This window comes from Argiope bruennichi, chromosome X1 (genome assembly GCF_947563725.1).
Source record: "Argiope bruennichi chromosome X1, qqArgBrue1.1, whole genome shotgun sequence".
NCBI classification, from domain to species: Eukaryota; Metazoa; Arthropoda; class Arachnida; order Araneae; family Araneidae; genus Argiope; species Argiope bruennichi.
This window is the reverse complement of record NC_079162.1, coordinates 69,955,040-69,975,720: the sequence shown is the minus strand read 5'-3', so window position 1 is coordinate 69,975,720 and position 20,681 is coordinate 69,955,040. Positions and strand designations below refer to the sequence as shown.

At 29.2% G+C, this 20,681-nt stretch overlaps 1 protein-coding gene across 1 annotated transcript in view; it reads right to left on the bottom strand.

Annotated features, from left to right (window-relative positions):
* LOC129958204 (pyruvate kinase PKM-like) overlaps positions 1 to 20,681 on the bottom strand; it is a 21,567-nt gene extending 886 nt beyond the window's left edge. Inside the window, exons 1-9 of the mRNA XM_056070479.1 lie at positions 20,548 to 20,681; positions 19,974 to 20,112; positions 18,833 to 18,924; positions 16,760 to 16,894; positions 14,982 to 15,168; positions 10,156 to 10,298; positions 5,027 to 5,154; positions 960 to 1,110; positions 293 to 612 (exon numbers count right to left, since the gene is read on the bottom strand). Of these exons, the coding sequence (XP_055926454.1) occupies positions 293 to 612; positions 960 to 1,110; positions 5,027 to 5,154; positions 10,156 to 10,298; positions 14,982 to 15,168; positions 16,760 to 16,894; positions 18,833 to 18,924; positions 19,974 to 20,100 (1,283 nt within the window). The 5' untranslated portion in view covers positions 20,101 to 20,112; positions 20,548 to 20,681. The remainder of the gene's footprint in view (positions 1 to 292; positions 613 to 959; positions 1,111 to 5,026; positions 5,155 to 10,155; positions 10,299 to 14,981; positions 15,169 to 16,759; positions 16,895 to 18,832; positions 18,925 to 19,973; positions 20,113 to 20,547) is intronic.

The window sequence follows — 20,681 nt, the reverse complement described above, 5'->3', positions numbered from 1 at the left end:
AATATCATATGCAACCTCAATTTTTTAAAGCTAAAATCTGATATACAAATTGATAGTTATCAAAGGATTTAGCTGATTTTAAAATTCTTGTCTTTCAAGTTTGTAGATAAAATGATGTCAGATATGCAACAAATTACTACTACATAAATAGAGTTTAAATATTTAGACTTTTCAAAAATCACACAATGCCTATTAAATTCTGAATTTGAAGAAGCTAAATAAATCAATTCATGTTCAGAGTAAAGGAGATTATTTAAAAAAAAAGCTTACATCAGGACACAATTTTGCATACCTTCCAGTAGTAGTAATGACAATAATGGCAGCAGCCAGGCATTTCATAGATGCATTTACAGCAGCGATAGCAACAGTGTGCGTTGAATCAGTTGGAACAGGTGTTTTCATGCTCAATTCAATAAACACATGTCGTTGGAAAATGGCTGCTTCAGCTTCAACACAAATTGCATGCATCATTTTTACAGCTTGAAGTGGATATTCTCCTTTAGCTGTTTCACCTGACAGCATAACACAATCTGCTCCATCCAATACAGCATTGGCAACATCAGAACTTTCTGCTCTGGTAGGTCTGGGTTTTTTAACCATACTTTCAAGCATCTAGAAATGAGATTGGATAGTGAATACATACAATACTTAAAATTCAAAGGCCCCATTTCAAAATAGCATTTATGAATTTAACAAATACATATCTAAATATAAAGCTTTAATGGCTAAAGAATTAAAAATAGACAAAAATAATACTTAGACCATAACACATGAGTATGCTAATAAATGTTGATACTAATCATAAACTGAGAAATAATTTACTTCCTAAAATTAAATCTTAAAATTATGTTCTTATGGTGCAAAGTAAGTTTTGTAAAAAATTTAAATCAATACTAAGTCTTGAGTAAAGTAATTTCATTAAGGGATAATTCAAAATTGCTTATAGCATACAATGATACCTGAGTTGCACAAATAACTGGTTTACAGAGCATGTTACACTTGGCAATCATCATCTTTTGAGCTAAAAAGACCTTTTCAGGAGGAATTTCAATTCCAAGATCACCTCTGGCAACCATTATACCATCACTTTCCTCAATGATTTCATCAATTCTGTATATAAGAGCAAATTATTAAAATTATAGACTTACCTACAATGTAATCAGTATTTTATGATAAAAGACATACATTTCTACAGAATAATAAAAATTACTTTTACATTGGCACACTTTAATCTTTCTGTAATATTCAAATATTAACAACGGTTTTCACTGCATCATTAATGCATCTGTATGCATGTTGAAAATTCAATTTTATGACAATCTATTTTTAATTACATTAACCCTTAGCACCTGGATGTTTTCTCTCGGACTCATTCCAAGATAAAACATCAATTTGAAGTTTTATTTATTTTTCAATTTCGTTTGTTTAAAATACTTACAGAGTGGTTAGAAGATGTAGATCAATTGTTCAGAAAATTTCAACTTAAAACAATTATAAACTTTTAACTGTCGGAGAAATAAACAAATTCGTGCATTAAGTGAATAATCATACGACAAATTACTTTTTAAACCGCAAAGAATTCAATTTTTTTCAAAAAAAAATTGAAGCATTTCTTATTTAAACTATTAATATTTTGAAAAATAGTAAGTCATTACTCTCTATCGTTTTCTATAGATAATTTATAATCACAAAATTTATTGATTTACCTACCTAAATAAAAGATAAATGCAAAACGTACATGAATTCCTTATAAGCAAGTTAAGTATAACCTTGAATGGTATTTATGTAGAAATTTCAAAGATGTTTTTACTATGTTTAAAGAAATAACTAAAATAAAATGCAGCTAAGAGTTAAATATTGTTGAGTAGCAATGACTAATCAATATTTAAAAAAATACTAATAACTCAGACACTTAAAAAAAAAAATCTAATCGCTACTTTGAAACTTTAGGAGGGCAGCACACATATTCCAAAACGAAAGAGAACTAGATACTTGATACTCCAAATTTATAAATTAAATGCAGATTAGTTTAGAGCATATAAAACCCTGTACCACTGACTAATTTTGTAAAATGATTCAAGTACTCAAATACTGATAGATTTGACATCATCACGTGGTTTTGTTCATACCTCACATCCATCAATTCAAGGCAAAGTTGACAACTTTGACTCTCGCTATGATTGTAGATAGCTGCCACAGAGAAAATAGTTATAATCAAAAGTGCCAGTATTTCTTTTAAGAAAAGATCTGAAATTTAAATAATATTCACAAATGCTCTAAAAACTTAAAACGTGCCCTTGCAAAATATAGCAAATTCTGATTTTATTAATAAATCATTATGTTTTGCTCTCCATGATCACAATATTTAACTAAAAATAACCTCTGAATTTTACCTATTTTTTCCTCCTATCCTGAAAAATTATATACCTTAAAAAATTATACATCCAACTAATATACCTTGACCACACCAATTCTTGTAACATTTAGGTACAGATCATTCTGAAAATTGTAAATAATAAACTTCTTGAGATTTAAACCTTTGGACCTCACCAGGACATATGTACCGTTGATATTTTTTAAATCACCCAAAAGAATAAGTAAGCGGGGAATATCCTAATAGTTTTCAGTGATTACATTCATATGTTAATGCAATTTTTTTTTTTCGTATCCACTGTATTCTATATGTTCACCTCAATTCCAATATGACATGTGTGTCCCATTTAAAAAGACCACTGTATATCCCACCTCCAAAATTACACCTATAGTTAATTTTAATGTTAGCAGAACATAGCTATTTATACTTTATTTGACCCATTAGAGCCCTAAATTATCTTAATTTTGGAAAAGAAAAAATTGGTATTGAAAGGGTATCCAACACTAGAACGTCCGTCGGTGTCGATTGGACACCGGGGCCTGTTTAGTTTCTTCTCCTTTTTGCAGGGAATTTAAAAATTTTTCGTGACTTTTAATCATTTTCCATGGTGATTACACAGAAAAAGCTTTGTGGTTCTATATTAATTACGAGAGATTTTACAACTAAATATACCTAGAACATCCGCTGGTGTCGTTTCTACACCAAGGCAATTTATCATTATAAATAGCTGCCGTTCAACAAAAAGTAGATACCATTAGTAAAACAAACTTCCCGAAATACTATCAGCCATTTGTTTGACCTTGAATACAGTGTTATTGGGTTCACAGCGGAAATTAATCAATTATACTAAAACTGTTGTGTCTAAGTGTTTCGTTACATAGCATTTGCTTATCTGCTCATACAAAAAATTTCATTCGATTTTCTAACCTTGTGCAGAGCAGACACACTGAAATGATGGCTCATAGAAAAGGTCTAAGCCCTGATGAAATTGCTAATTTGTTGCGAGAGTTTTCTGAGAATGAATCAGATGGTGGTGAGCTGCCTTGTTCCAATTTAGATCCGATGAAGACATAAGATTGCGAAGAATCTGAAGAAAGTGCAGATGAAATTGACAATATTCCAGTAATAAATACTGAATTTAAATGAATTACAAATTCGCTAAAACGCAAAAAGTGCGGAGTTAAAATAGTGTAATGGAAATGTAACTAAAAAAAATGTGTGTCTCTTGCATGAAAATGGTGCTTGAAATGTATAGGAAATATAAAATAAAAACGATAGATAATGATTAAAAAACTTGCATTCTCATAAAAATTACGATTTTGCTTATTATGCTAATATTTATGACTATTATTGTTTTATTTGATTTAACATTAAGTAATTTGTTTTGTTACAATTGTTTATGATATAAAGGGTCATAATATATGATAATTACATGAAATAATGTTAATAAGTCTTAAAATTAAAGCCCATTGAACAGTAGTCCTGCAATTTAGTTATTACAATTATTTCATATCGCAGTGTCGAAACGACATCGGCGGACGTTTAAGAGTAATCGAAATCCCAGACGTTCTAGTGTTAAGCAATGACTTATATTATCTACTAATATTTCATCTATTGGGTTTGAAGTAATCAAAACAAATTATGATAATAGCTACGAATCTTCTATGAAATGTGTAAGAAATTTAAACAAAAATCATATTATTCTACTAATACACATAACAAATTCTATTTTACACGTTTATGAAACAATTATTTTTATTATTTGATTTATTTAAAATCTTTAGTGTGATTAAAACGTTAATTTTATAAAATGTATCATTTTCATGTATTTCTTAAATTTTTACTGCACAAATTACACAACGTAATTAACAGCAAAATGCAATAAAGTATCCTTTTGTTACAAGTCTAACACATTATATTACACAAGACACCACTTTTATTAGGGGTGGCTTTGATAACTTAGAACTGTGATCAGATGATGAGGATGGCATATGAGCTAGCACTCCCTTTTCATATCAGGAAAATGTTTAATCCTACATGCGAGGCTTAAAATGTACCGAGTACTTTGTTAGAACAGAAATTTGATAACACGGACTTTCAGACCTTACCACCACAGGTTCCTACAGAATAACTGGGAAGGATATGTAATTGTACAAGGCCTGTACTAGTGAAGCATTCTGTCACTGAAAATATTAAGGTAAAAGAAGCAGATTTGCTAAAAATTTGCTTTTGCTTCATAAACTTAAATAAAATACATGTAGCAGTATGCTAGTGATGACGCACAACTCACAAATGATATTCACATTCACAATGCATTCTAAATATCAGAAAAATGCATTGGTGGGAGAGTCATCATTACATGAATTACAAACTCATTAGTAAAGATAATGTCTATCAAAATCTTTCATCAATAGTGCAATAAAATTGATTAGAAAAATGTGGCTATCATTATTATAATTTTAGTTTCAGCCATGAGACTCTCATAAAGAAATAGGAATCTTTTAATACAGTAATAACATTAACCACAAGAAAAATTTTAAATATAAAATACAATGGGATAAGTATAGCACAGTACGAGTCTATCAGAAATGAAAGTATACTGAATTTTAGGAAATGTTTAAAATAACAACAGATATAAAATTTTCTACTTACTTCTTGACACCTTCGTGATTTTCAATTTTAGATATAATTTTTATATCTTTCCCTTCTTCGCCCAAAATTTCTCTGATTTCTCGGACACCAGCTGCATTCCTGATAAAAGATGCAAATACCATGTCAACCTATAACAGGATGAAAAAGTAATTGGTCACTTTCTTTATGGAATTTATACAAGCTAACTTTTACCACATATGTTTATTCATTGATATAATTAAAAAGAAAATGACAAGATCTAATTTTTTAAAGTAAAAACTTTTTAATAGAGAGCTTAAATTATATATTTAAGAGTATATATCTTTACATTTCGCTAAACTTTTTATCATGGAAAACTGCAATGAATTCAAACTAACAGTTTAGTGAATTAACTTCAAAACGAGTTGCACTTAAATCATGCTCAATTACTGAAACAAATTAATTATTTTTATGAGGGCATTGTTGGCGCATGCGTGCTCCCAACCGGTCATGTGATCATGAGTGTAAACAAGGGGAAACCCGGGGAGACGCCGACAGGATTTCGGCAATAACGGACGTGGGTAATTACTGTGCTAAAGTATGAATCGAAACCCACAATAACAAAATTTACTGTCATTTATATTAATGTTTTGTGTTGTCTTGTGTGATGTCAATAAATAACTTAGAAAAAGGCAACACTGGTCCGTCGTTATTTTATCAAATGGAATCTGGATTTTAAGCCAGACCATTTCTGGTCCAGTCGATCGTGAGACGAACCATGGATACTATAATTAAATTAAACAAAGCAAAAACTTCCCTAAAAGGAAGTATTTCAAGAATTGAAAACTTTGCGGATAAAGTGTCAGAAGACACAAGCTTAATGGACTTAGAAGTGAAACTGAAAAAAATCGACCAGCTGCAGCAAAATGTCATCAGTATAAGAAGAAATTCATTTGAACTGGATGATGCGGATGCAACTGAATTAACAGATCTTGAAGAAGAATTGGAGCAATGTGATGTCCGCCTCGAGGATTTGGAGGTAAGAATTAAAACCTTAATTAATTCTTGTAAACCTCCTTCTGTGACTTCAAATTCCAAAAACGAAACTGAAACTTTTAATATACCGACAAAGATCCCACCGATAATACTTCCCACATTTTCGGGAAATTATGAACAGTTCAGTAATTTTAGAAATCAATTCGATGATTTAATTACGTCAAATGAACAACTAACGCAGTCGCAGAAACTGTACTATTTGAATTCTTGTCTCTCTAATGAAGTTAAAGAATTTGCATCTTCGTTTGACACTTTTACCTCTTTGTATAAAGCCCTAGAATCTCGATATGACAATAAAAGATTAATAATTGACATTCATGTACAGTCAATATTAGATTTTAAGAAGATAGAGCATGAGAATCCAAAAGAAATACGCGAAATGATCGATTGTATTCAAAAAAATCTGCGAGCGTTAAAATTGCTAAAATATGAACAAAACGATTTATTTGATATTTTCTTAATTAACATAATGCTGAAAAAATTAGATAGAGAAACTCGAAAGAATTTTGAATTAAGCCAAGATCATAAAAATGTTCCTGCATTTGAACAATTCATTGCATTTTTAGAAAAAAGAGAAGCAGTACTTTTATCTGTAATTAGAAATTGTGCTGTTGAAACAAAACCATTCATCAAAAAATCTCTCAATTTTTCGACTAAAACTAAAACTCTACTTGTTAAACAAAATATTGAAAATAAAAGCTGCATAAATTGTTGTGAAAAAAATCCACATCCAATATATCGATGTCCTAAATTCCTAGAATTAACCCCATATAAAAGATTTAATTTAGTAAGAAGGCATAAATTGTGTGAACTATGTCTCCGTAAAAATCATAAGAAAAATGAATGCAATTCGAAATATCTATGCACCTGCGGTCTGAAGCATTCAAAAACGATCTGTTTCCGACAGACAAGCGAGAGACGAAAGCCACATGTTTTGGAAAGTGTAAACAACCCCACCCCTTCTTGGGGTGAGACGGAAGTAAAAAATAAAGAAACAGAACTCCCGGGGGAGAACAAAATTCCTTCTGCGCTCTGTAGTACGGTGTTAAATAGCTTGCCTCGTCAGAAAAAGAAAAGTGTTCTATTAGCAACTGGAAATATTTTCTTGCAAAATAAAGAGGGTACATTAATAAAATGTACCTGCATTTTTGATTCCGCATCAAATATTAATATTTTGAGTAAGAAAATGAGCGAGATTCTTGGAATTAAGCTAGAAAAAATCCAAACTTCAGTTTCGGGGCTTAATTTAACGAAACAAAATTTAAAAGGAAGGCTGAATACTCTAATTTCAAATAAAAATGGAAATTTTATGGAAAATGCCGAATTTCTGGTAACAGAAAAAATAACAGGACTTACTCCTAACGTTACTTTAGATATTTCAAAAATGAAAATTCCTAAATTTATGGAATTATCTGATCCTCAGTTTTTTGAGGCAAAGGAGATTCACGCTTTATTGAATGCGGATGTTTTCTTCAGAATAATGAAAGATAATGTTTACAGGGTGAATGAGGAGTTATTATTTCGAGAAACAGAATTTGGTTGGATTGCGAGTGGACGACTAGAAGAGGCGAAAACTAACGATGTCTTAGGATCATGTTTTCTTCTCAATGAAAATTCTAAAGAAGACACATTAAAACAATTTGTAAAGAATAGGGTTCAGGAAATGACGGGGTTGACAAATCCTAGTACTTGGTTTCACTGTCCAGGAAAAGACAACCTTTCAAACTTCTTGTCTAGAGGACTCAGTGCTAAATCTCTCGTATGTGAAAATAAGTGGTGGAATGGTCCATCATTTCTACTATCTGATGAACGTCCTGAAACTATTTGTGAGTGTCCAGAACCAGATGAAAAAGATTACTTACCTGAACTTAAATCTGAGAACTCTAATATTGTTTTGACTTTAAATTCTAACAAAACCTTTTTTGATTATCTTATAAACCGTAGCAATAGATTTCTAACTATAGTTCGCATATTAAGTTATCTTTTCAGATTTATGTCAAATTGCAGAAACCAAGAGAAGAAAAAGGGTCCACTGACAACAGAGGAACTGTCAGAAGCAGAAAATTACTTATTGAAACAGTGTCAATTGGAAGAATTCTCTGCAGAAGTGATATCATTAATGTCTAATAATAAAATTTCCAATAAGAGTAAGATTTTAAATTTATCTCCCTTTCTAGATGATAAAGGTATATTGAGGGTAGGAGGAAGATTGGAAAATTCTCAATTGCCATATTCAGGGAAACATCCCATAATATTACCCTCAAAGGGTAAATTAACTGAAATTATTGCAAGATATTATCATGAAAAGTATTTTCATTTAGGAGCCCAACATTTACTTTTTCAGGTAAGACAAAAATATTGGCCTATTCATGGGAGAAACGTATGTAGAAAAATTGTGCATAATTGTGTTATTTGCTTTAAAAATAATCCTAAGGAGTATTCTCAAAAAATGGGCAATTTGCCAAAGGAAAGAATAACTCCAGATAAAGTCTTTAATTCAACGGGAATAGATTTGTGTGGTCCGTTTTTTATCAAAAATAAATATCAAAGGAAGGGTCCTGAAATTAAAGTGTATGTTTGTATATTTATTTGTTTAGTGACAAAGGCTATACACCTTGAGATAATCAGTGATTTAACATCTGAAGCTCTAATAGCTACGTTAAAAAGATTTATTTCCAGAAGGGGTAAATGTCGTAAGATTTTTTCTGATAATGGGTCTAACATGGTAGGGTCTAACAGAGCATTAAGATCTTTATATAAATTAGTTAAAGACAAAAATGAATCTTTATATGCCTTTTTTGCAGAAGAAGATATTGAGTGGTCCTTTATTCCTCCTAGAAGTCCAAATTGGGGAGGACTGTGGGAGGCAAACATTAAAGCCTTTAAGTACCATTTCAAGCGCGTAGCAGGAAACTCAAAATTTACTTACGAAGAATTGCTAACGATGACTACCCAAATAGAGGCGATTCTAAATTCCCGCCCTATTACGCCACTTTCAACTGACGTTGATGATTTAGAAGTGCTAACTCCAGCACATTTCTTAATAGGGAGACCAATAACAGCGATAGTTGAACCATCTCTAACAGATCTTGAGTCAAATCGCCTTAATGTTTGGCAAAGAATAACTAAGTCAGTCCAAACAATTTGGAAGAGATGGAGTCTTTCATACTTAAATAGTTTACAGCAAAGAAAAAAATGGGCAGTTAATAAAGAAAATCTAAAAATAGGAGACATGGTCTTAATCAGGGAAGAAAATCTCCCTCCCTGTAAATGGTTAATGGGACGTGTAATATCACTTTTTCCTGGAAAGGATAATAAAGTGAGAGTGGTTGATATTAAAACTAGTAAGGGTATTTACAAAAGATCCATAAACAAATTGAGTGTATTGCCTATTGAAAATTAAATATTTTATAAAATTATTACATTGTTCAGTATATTTAGCTTGTATTACTTATTACATTTAAATTGCATTTATTTACCATTTCATTATTGTGATTGATGTGCTTTGTTATTATGTTATTTGCTCTCATATTTAACTAGCTTCGAATATTAACTGAAAAATATTTTAGAAATGTATAATTTCTGCGCAAAATAATTGTATATATGTATTTAATATTTATGTAGTGTTTTATTTATTTGTGTTAAATGTGTGAGAAATTGTAAGTTCTTGCATGTGAACATAGCAAGGCCGGGCGGGATGTTGGCGCATGCGTGCTCCCAACCGGTCATGTGATCATGAGTGTAAACAAGGGGAAACCCGGGGAGACGCCGTCAGGATTTCGGCAATAACGGACGTGGGTAATCACTGTGCTAAAGTATGAATCGAAACCCACAATAACAAAATTTACTGTCATTTATATTAATGTTTTGTGTTGTCTTGTGTGATGTCAATAAATAATTTAGAAAAAGGCAACACTGGTCCGTCGTTATTTTATCAAATGGAATCTGGATTTTAAGCCAGACCAGGCATTCATTCTTGTAAATTAAATTTTTTAAAAAAATTTAATTTTTAATAAGCCCATTCATCATTTAAAAATGTGAAGTGGTATATAATATTAAAGACTAACAATAAACTTTTTAAAAAATGTTACTGGAAATTAATATAAATAACATACTTTTTGTTCAACACCAAATTTCAGATCGTCTTTATCTTTTTCAGACACAGCAGGTAAATCTACAATTACACCAGGAAGATTCACTCCTTTCTTGCTTCCAAGCATTCCACCATTTTCAACTTTACAAAACACAGTATCAGATCCTGCAAATATTAATTACTTAAATTAGAATGAAAAGTATTTACACAAACCGTTAAAGTTGTGTTTAAGTTCAAACTTTTCAATGTTCATTTAAAAAGGATATATAAGTTTTTGAATTCACTAAAGACATTTTTATGGCTAGAATATAACGATAAAATTTTAAAAACAAATCTAAGTTAAGGCAGATTTTTCTCCTGTCCTATTTTTATTCAACCCTAAAATAACTATTAATAAATATCATTAAGAAAAAAAAAAATGAAACCTTCATCCTCCATTACATTTAGGAATATCACATAATTTTTGAAATTCATACAAAAGATTCAGACTGTAATCAAGAATGCATAAAAAAAAAACTAATTAATATGTAATGTACAGACATAAAAGTATTCTTATAGCCTTTAAGACTATTTTATCTGCCTGAAGCAGCTCAAACTTGCAACATAATTGCACATTTAATTTCAAATCTCTTAAAATTGCATTATAGAGATATGCTATTGTCACACCATTTTAGTTTCACTATAGATAAGAAAATGCCTTTAAAAGTGTTGCAAAAGTAATCCTATTACATTATTACAAGAAACTGCAGTTAGGATATATCTTGAATAAAACCTTAATTATTTCATGAAGTTGTGCACTCAAGAACTTTGGACAGGGAACAATATTCACCTAACAGATAAATATCTTGTAGACACAACATAAAAATAAATCCATAAATGTCAAATACATTCATTTTTGAGGCTCTTCATATATTTTTTCAGAGAGCAGCTAGCAACTTAAATGCAAGAATTGTTGAAAATATATATTTTACTGTTAATTTATCAAAATACAAAATTAACAACATAGTTTACTGTTTTAAATGAACTACTAGTCAAAATTTGTAATACAATTTAATTTTATATATTTTACTGTTAATTTATAAAAATACAAAATTAACAACATAGTTTACTGTTTTAAAGAACTACTAGTCAAAATTTGTAATACAATTTAAACAGAATTTTATTATCACCACTTAAAAGAGAAAAGAACTGTGATAAATATAAAATTTACAAAAATAGAAATATATTTCAGCAATACCATAATTAGTTATAATATTTCATGACTACATCCTTTGCAAAATAACAACGACATTTTCACCTTTATGCATTTAAGCAATAATCGTCACCCTTGTTAGTTATGACTGCTATAAGTTTTCCATTTACTACATTAGACCAACAAAAAAGGGAATTTGGTTATTGTGAATCAAGGGGTTAAAATGATGAATGGGCAGAAAATTAATCGACTAATTTGAAAATGCTGTCTCTAGAAGACAATAGTATACTTATAATAAAGCTGAGAACACTAGTAACAAAACCTCCTCATTTATGGATAAAAATTTTTAATGACTTTAGTAAACCATAAATTATTAATAATAAAGGAGAATAAATATTTCAGCCTGTCTGTTGGAACTCTACAGATCATACTCTTTGACCTCGAAAACAATTTAATTTAATCCAAAAAACTTTGGAGAATGAAAAGGCTTACCTTGGAAGGATTTTTTAAAATCTTCACTAACTAAAATTTACACGAATTTTGGCATTTTTCAATAACTTCAAAAAATGTATCATAAAAAAATTTTTAAACCATTTTAAAATTCAAAAAATTTTCTATTTAAGGATACCAATTAAGTTATAATGCAATATTTTCAAGAATTTACAATTATTAAATTTTTTTGCCTAATTATCAATAATGCATTTAATTATTGCAATGGGACATAGCAATAATTCATTATTGTAAAGAGTTTAAAACCATTTTCATTATTTTATCAAATATTTAATTGCACGGTCTTCTTTAATTCCTGAAAGCTGAGGAAGAAACCGATTATTACATGTTCAGTTTACATATAAAATCAAAAAATCCTATGAAACACAACATACAATTAGAAGAAAGATGATTTACATAATTATGTTTTTTAATGGCACTAGGATATCACTGGACTTCAGTCCACCAGGGATGTTCATGCATACAATCAACAGAACTAGTATACAGTTATTAAAATAACATATATGTGCATAACATTTGATGCTTTCAAGTTTTTTGTATGGAAACTATGAACATCAGGTTATAAATAAGATTTTTTTAAAAATTAAACAAAACCAATATTCCCAGTAAACAAGCTATATAAAGAATAACAAAGTGAAGTTACATTGTTGTGAAAAACAATGCATAAGAAAAAAAGGTCTGAAAAATTTCCTTTTTAATGGCACTTTAAAATCATGGGATATGGCTGTTAGGAAAATTCCTAAATACAAGGGGGAAAAAAAACGGATGCAAGTTTTAAAATAACACAGCTTTAATGTCTATCACAATTTGATATTTGAAAATACTATCTAAATTGAAAATAAGATGCTATTGGGGACAATTTTCTGCCAGAGAACTGCTAACAACTAGAGATAGATGCTCTTTGTAAAATAAGCACTCACATCTCAACAACTTTTAGATAATCAGGTGATGTATATAAATATACAGCACCAAACAATTATTACAATTAAAAGAAATCATATTACTTACTAAAAAACATCCATATTTTCTTCTCTCTGGCAAATAATCATTTGTCACTCCTTTAATAAAGTCTTTATTATTTTGTTAGATTTCATATTGAATGCATTCCATTCATTTTTGTACTAGTTTCTCTCTCTCTCTGTATATAATATTGTACGTGCACGCACGCGCGCACGCACGCACGCACGCACACACACACACACACACACACACACACGCACGCACACACGCACACACACACACACACACACACACACACACACACACACACACACACACACACACACACACACACACACACACACACACAGAGAGAGAGAGAGAGAGAGAGAGATTATACCAAAAAAGAGCAAGCATTTATTTCTTTAAGTATTGCAATTAGACATATACTTCCAACTGCAAAGTTTCATCAAATATGGTACTGAATTGTATGAAAATACTTTGGCTTTTGCAGAAGGGGATAATAAACCACAAATTAAATTTTTATATGGTCCCCAAAGCAAAAAAGTGTCATTCAGTAAAATGTTTTTTCTTACCCTCATCTCCAAAGACACAAAATTTCATTCTCTGCAAAACTTGTTCAGATATTAGAAGAAACATATTGAAAACAATTTTTCCTTACATCTGATCAGTGTTTGAGTGATATTTGCATGGTAATTTTCAGTGATAATATATATTACAACAAATTACTAAAACAGCAGAATCAGAATATAAAAATGCATTTATTTACATTACATTTTAAAAAATGATCAGATAATACATTACCTGAAGTGTTTAAAAAGTTCAAAGTGAACACTTTTAGCACCTACACAAAGTTGCAAACACAATTGAATCCCAAGTGATTTTGCACATCATTTGTAACTTAAAGAATGGCTTCTTGAATTTATCAGCAAAGATTGAGAGGATGAACTGCCAAAGGAAATTCATCTTTTATTTCAGCCACAATAACGTAACTGAATATTTTTTATCATTTAAGATATCTCAGTTGAACATTCAGTATACTGTTATACAAAACGATATAAGCCAAAGAATTTCTAAAAATTCCACATTCATAAAAAGGCCACTGACGAACACCTTACACAAAGAATGGATTTTTACTATTTTAAAGATGATATTTTTGAGAATTTATGTTTCTATCTCAGTTAAACTTACATTCATATGTCCAAATTGCATTTTAAAAAGAAAAATTTGATTTTATCTAAAAGAGTGCCCCATTGTAAAATTCAAGACACTGATCATGCAGCAGCCCATTTAACCTTTGCAATAGTCTATGGGCTCTATAAATACTGTATGAATGCCAGCTATTAATTGAAATAATTTCTACATGCTCAGTTTTGGAATGTTGAGCTTTGGATTGATCATTTATTTATGTACTAGCATGAGGTCAACTTGAAAACCAAGACAAAATGTCAAATTCAAAATCATTTGTATAACACCTCACCCTCCTGCTTTCTCTCTCAGGAAGTGACTATCCTGTAGTTTATAACGGTGAAACCTGGGAGGACACCGGGAATTTGAAAAACATGTATTTTTCTACAACTAGATTGGATGTTATGATTATTTACAGCATTTCCAATGACTCAATATTTCATTCTAATAGAAAGCACACAAGTGCCAGCAAAGGATTTTATTTTCATCCTCAGCATTCCAGTTCTTCTCCAAGATATCTTAAATTATCATTTTCTCAAGTTTCTTTTCCCTTCTTTATAAAATGTCGAAGTTGCAACTGCCACCCAATATAAGTGAACAACATTGTCAGTCATTAGAAAATTACTTTAAAGCCTTGATGAGGAATTATTATACAAATTCTTACATATGACAGTTTTTCTGTATTGAATAAATTTGCATTTCTGGAATGAATGTTTTTAACAAAATTTATGGTTAATTTCTCTCAATAAGCATCTCAATTTAAAAATAAACTTTTTTTTTTGCTACGGGGGCCGTATAAATTTTAATTTTTGTAATTATTATTCTTTTCTACAGAAGCCAAAATGCTTTTATACAATTGCTCACTTTATTTTGTGAAACTATGTAGTTGTAAATATATGACCAGGTGCAATATTTAAGAGAATTAAAAACTTGTTCTAATGTTTTAGGAACCAATGTTTGTTCCAATGTTTAGATTTTTAGTTACAACAAAAACTTACCAACTTTTTCAACAGTCAGAGAAATGAGGCCATCATCAATGTAAACTTTATTTCCAGGAACCAAGACTTTAGTTATATTTTTATAATCAACATAGATAACATCTGCTGTGCATTTTTCTTGATAATCATCAATAGTCACAATTTTCACATTGGCATCTTTCTTTATTTCAACTTCTGCTGATGGACCCTAGATATTAATGGGATGCATTTAATTAAAATAAATAATTTAATGGAAAATAATCAATTAAAGAGAGATTGTCATTGAAAACAATAGGATGGTAACAAAGCAAAAAGAGAAAAGTGAGTGAATCCTAATAATAATTCTTAAAAAAATAAACCGTAAAAAATGTTTGAAGATGCACAAAATGCTTATGCACGATTGTTACTATGTCTCTAACATGAGAACAAGAGCTTTAATTTTCTTAACACTCAAAATAAGATCAGTACATTACCCGAAAATTTGATACTCAAGGAAATTATTCATTAAAAAAATTACTAGTATAATTTCAAATTCCTAAGAAAAATAGTTTCATAAAGAATTAGTATAGACTGCAGCACTTAAATGAATGATACAGTTATGATGGAAATAGTTACGTAAGGAGCAGTGATATAATTATAGAAAGGCAGGGGGGACCAGAATCAAGGCAATTTAATTTCCTGGGATATTCTGTGGCGAAAGAAGGCATTGAAATAACATCTCGATTTAAATTTTCTTAAAAATTTGCAAAACATTGTTAACCCACAATTTAGCACATCCTTAGATTCTTGGTTACAAAGAATATCCTTTATAATGAAAACTATTCCAGAAAATTATAATTTTCTTTTACGAGGGAGGCAATACTATTCAGTCAACAAAACATAATTTGAGCAAAATTTATTATTGCAACATGGTTAAGTGAAAAATATTGTGAATTTCTAGGAATGGCAAAATATCATAAGGCCAGTACTTCAGTTATAGGATTAATTTATAAAGAAAATAATAAAAATGTGCCAAATAAAAATAAGTAAAAGATACTATAAGATCATCTAATATTATAAAAATGTGACTATGCATCTCAAAAATTGAAGTCCTTTCATAATTAGTCATAATGATCAGTTTTATTCTTTAAGGGACACAAACTATCTAGTTACAATACTGGTGAGGAGAAAGAAAATATTATCATTTACTTTGATAATATGGTATAGACAGGAAGGAAAAAGAGAATGCCATGTTTAAGGGTATACTGTCCCATTTATGAGCAATTGGATATTTTATAACACAATATAAATATGTCTGCTATTTTGAAGTAATCAACAGTAGTTGCAAACATTGTGCTAAATAAATTTTAAAGCGGGGTTTTTAAAGTTGTCCTTTTTGCTGTTATATACAATTTCTATACAAAGCAGTTGCAAAAATCTCAATTATTTAAATTTTCAGCTGAATAAATTGACAAATACAGAGGAAATAAGACTTAAAAAAATCCTCTGCATACCTTAAAGGACAAAGAATTCAAAATAAATCTTCAGCTATAGTAACTTGTATTTAAATCCTAAATGATTAAACTGTAACTATTAATATTTAAATTATCATATCTGATTAAATTAGAATCAGCATATTCAATATACTCATGGATAACATTATTCTATTTCAAAAATATATGTTATTTTTCGATTAATATTTTTTGTCATTTGACAAATTTAAACAATAACTGAAAAGCTTAATCATTAGTTGATATAATATATATAATTATCTTAAGCAAGAATACTTAAGTTTAGCAATATGCAGTGAAATATATTACCCCACAAAGAAGACCAGTTCTTATTTCAGGTCCTTTAGTATCTAAAGCAACAGCAACTGGATAGGAAGGTATCCCTTGCTGCTCACTTACGATTTTTACTGCTTCTCTGACATTCTTTATTGTACCAGCATGATACTATTAACAAGAAAATCACAATAATAAAAAATGTTAAACATATACAATAATACAAATGTTAAACATATTAAAAGAACAAACAAGGATGCTTGTTCAAAAAATTTTACATGAAAATCCAAGTGCGATTTTTTTATACTCTATGGATTAAGATATTAAATTCTCAAAATATAGAGATTACCATGAAATAAAATGTATATTATGAAAGAAAAAGTACAGTACTTTATCTATTATTGCAGCAGTTGGTTAATATTAGCAAAAGCTTTCATACAGATACTCATGCACATTCCTTTAAAATGATCTATGTCCAATTTAAAGTTTATAATATAAGAAACAAAAATAGAACTTCCTCAATGCCACAATGCAGAATGCTTGCTTTAGTTCAGAAATAAAGAGTTCACATTCTTTGGAACAGTAACACACTGCATTCATATAGTTTGATTACACTCGTATCCTCCATTAACAGAAGTAGTATATAGATGATAAATTAAATGTTATTGTAATAATGTAAAACTAAACCAAGTATATATATCCATTCATTTATTTACATTACCCCCTTATAGATAATGCAAGGAAAAAGAATATGAATGATAAAATTCAATTTGTAAAAATATGCGATAAATTTTTCTTTTCAAGTATTGTCTCAAATTTTAATGCAGCCTAATTTGCTTTTATTAAATAGTTTTGGCTGGGAACACCTTATTGGGTAAGAATTCTTTCTACTAATACTAACACAACTAATTGTATAACAACCCAAGAAGGACTTTCCATTTTCAATCTATGTATGCTTGCCTCGTTCAAACTTCTGTACTTTGAGTGTTTGTCTACAGAAGAAGTATATGAAAATGAACTGCTGCTTAATGAACTGCTCCAGCCAGAAGTCACAATACAATTTGAAAATAAAAGTTTTTAGCAAAATATCATCAGTGAGTATATTTTGTTTTATTCTTGAAAGAAAATAACTCAATACTATAGTCTGTATTTTCTGTAGGTGGTTCAAGGTCACATTTTCTACTGTGTTACTAGTACCAGACAACCAATAACGAGTTAGAAAATGTGACCTTGAACCACCTACAGAAAATACACAGACTATAGTTGGCAGAGAAAACATGCCAACAAACAGAATATTCATATTTTATATTTAAAAAATTATTATATCAATGATTATATTTGTATACTTATATTCACAAATAATTAATAAAGGTATTTCAAAGTCAATTGAATACTTATAGTTTGTCATGAAAAAAATACTGTATGTCTATAATAAATGTACTCATGTAATATGATAATAAATATACACATTATCTTTGAAGTACTACTTCAAAAAAAAATAAAAAAAGTAATACAATTATGAAATTTTAGCTATGCATTATTTGACAAAGAATTAAGGAATACTTGTTTCTTTAGCCTATAGCAATTTTACATCAATACAATGTTTAAGTAATCAATAAAGTGACAAACAAGGTATCAACAATATAAAAGGTGAAAAAAATTCTTTGAAATTAAGTCATAATTTCAATAACGATCGACTAGATGGAGAAATCTTCTGGAATGAAGTATAAAAAAAATCATAATTTAGAGGAAGTATTTGGAACCTCAAACTTTTTAGTCAGCATTTACAAATGACATTAATATAAAAAATATTTAAGGATAAAATCATCCTGCACTCTGTAGAACTGATTTGAATTTTCAACTGAGATCTTTAAACTAAACTCCATACTAATAGACATTTATGTCACCTTAATTTCATGATGTTATCAAAGGAAAAAGTATTATAATTACATAATATCTAAAATTAACTCATTAAATAAGATTTAGAACTCCTAATACTAGATTACCATGTAAAAGAAAGACAAAAAGTCCCATTAATGCAATTAAGAGGTTAAGAAAAATGTTAATAGGATAAGGGAAGTTTTACTAAGTGTTAGTCACAAAACTCACATCATGCGTCCCATGGGAAAAATTCATTCGTGCAATGTTCATTCCTGCATTAATCATATCCACAAGCATGTTTACATCTCTAGATGAAGGACCTGTGTACATATAATACATGAACAAATATTTAAATAGTTTCTAATACTACCCATATAACAATTATTAAGTTCTAAAATCTCATTAAAAAAAGGTATTTTTTGGTAATCCGATTAAAAAAGTATTATATGTTGGCATAAAATAAAAAATGGTACTTTTATTTTTAGTACTATTCCTGATAGTAAAACTTTTAATGGACAATTTTCTGTACTTAAAAATTTTGCTGCAATAAAGGTTAAAGAATCTTTCTTGTATATCTCAAATACTGTTTAATGTATCAATATAATTTCATTCACTAAATTAAGAAAATTTTATATTATATGAATTTCTTTATAACAAACAAATAAACTATTACATTTTAAATTGAAGAGTTAAAATGATTCAACTGTTCACAAATTATTTACTTTTAACACATGACTAACCCCTAACATTTAATTCCCAAAATAAAAATTACATTTTATTTTCGTATTCATGACAAATATATATTTTTTTTTTTTTCAATCTCTCAGTCCAATTTTGTTAATAATTGACAGATTAACTTTTAATGCCTTTAACTCTTAACTTTAAATAAGAACTATTATTTACTCAAAAAAAATTATAATAATTGATTTCATCTCAAAGTTATACATACATCTGTCATCCTTTCCAACATTTAAGTCTTTAAGTTATTTATTGTACACATAATTCCTCCTTTCTAATTCAAATAGATTATTCCCATATATTTAACACCTAAAATTTAACTATAATGCAGAAGAAGATATTTTTCAAAATAAATCTATTAGATTATAGAAATTTATCCTACACATTTTCAAGCTTATCTTTGTAAATAAAGCATTTATAAAATTATGTTAAATGATTAAAGAAGGAGTTAGAATAAGATCTACATAACATAGAAAACAGAAAGTGACAGATTAGTATTTTAACAAAATATAGCAGAAATCTGAAACTGGAAGCAAAGTAAGAACTTTATGCAAAATTCTAAAAATTAACTTTCAAATTGATTAAAACATTCATATACATAATACAGATACGGGTAACTAGGTGCACTCACCAATAGTACATATAATGCCGGTCAATCGGCAATTAGAAGGAGGTGCATCAATATCTAGAACACTCAAATGATCTAGTAAAGTGTAATCTTGTTCTCTAACTTGTTTGACTGCTCTTTGGTCACCCATCTTTAATTATGCCTGAAAAAAATATATGAAGATGCAATTAAGAAATTGAAGACTGAATACAAATCTTTAAGATCCATACTTTAATGGATTATTAACTTCAAACTAAAAAGCCTTTTGCGTCAAAAATTCTACATTTTTTAATGACATTTTCAAAACTATGCATTGTATTTAAATAAAATTAAGAAAAATGAGAGTAAAGAAATTAAACACGTTAATAAGTAAATTTTTACGAAAACCTGCAACAGCAGATTGCAAAGTAGTTAAATGAAAAAAAAAAAAAATATTTCACCTATTTTTTTTTTTTTTTTTTTTTTTAAAGAAAGAACAGAAATTTTGACAAATTTAAGTACGGCAACACAATACGATCCTGCACATTAATATAAATGAAACTTTGCTCCGAATATCGAAAAGCTAATTAATGTCTCGAAGCAACTATAAACAACTTACTTCGTTAGAAAGTGACGTTCCGAGCAGACTTAGGTTTTTGTTTCGAAATTCTGCTTTGCCGGTTAACAAGTTAAAAGAGCGGTTAATAAACGACGTCCTTCATCTGCCCTCAGATTCGTTCTCTTCTTCTGCAG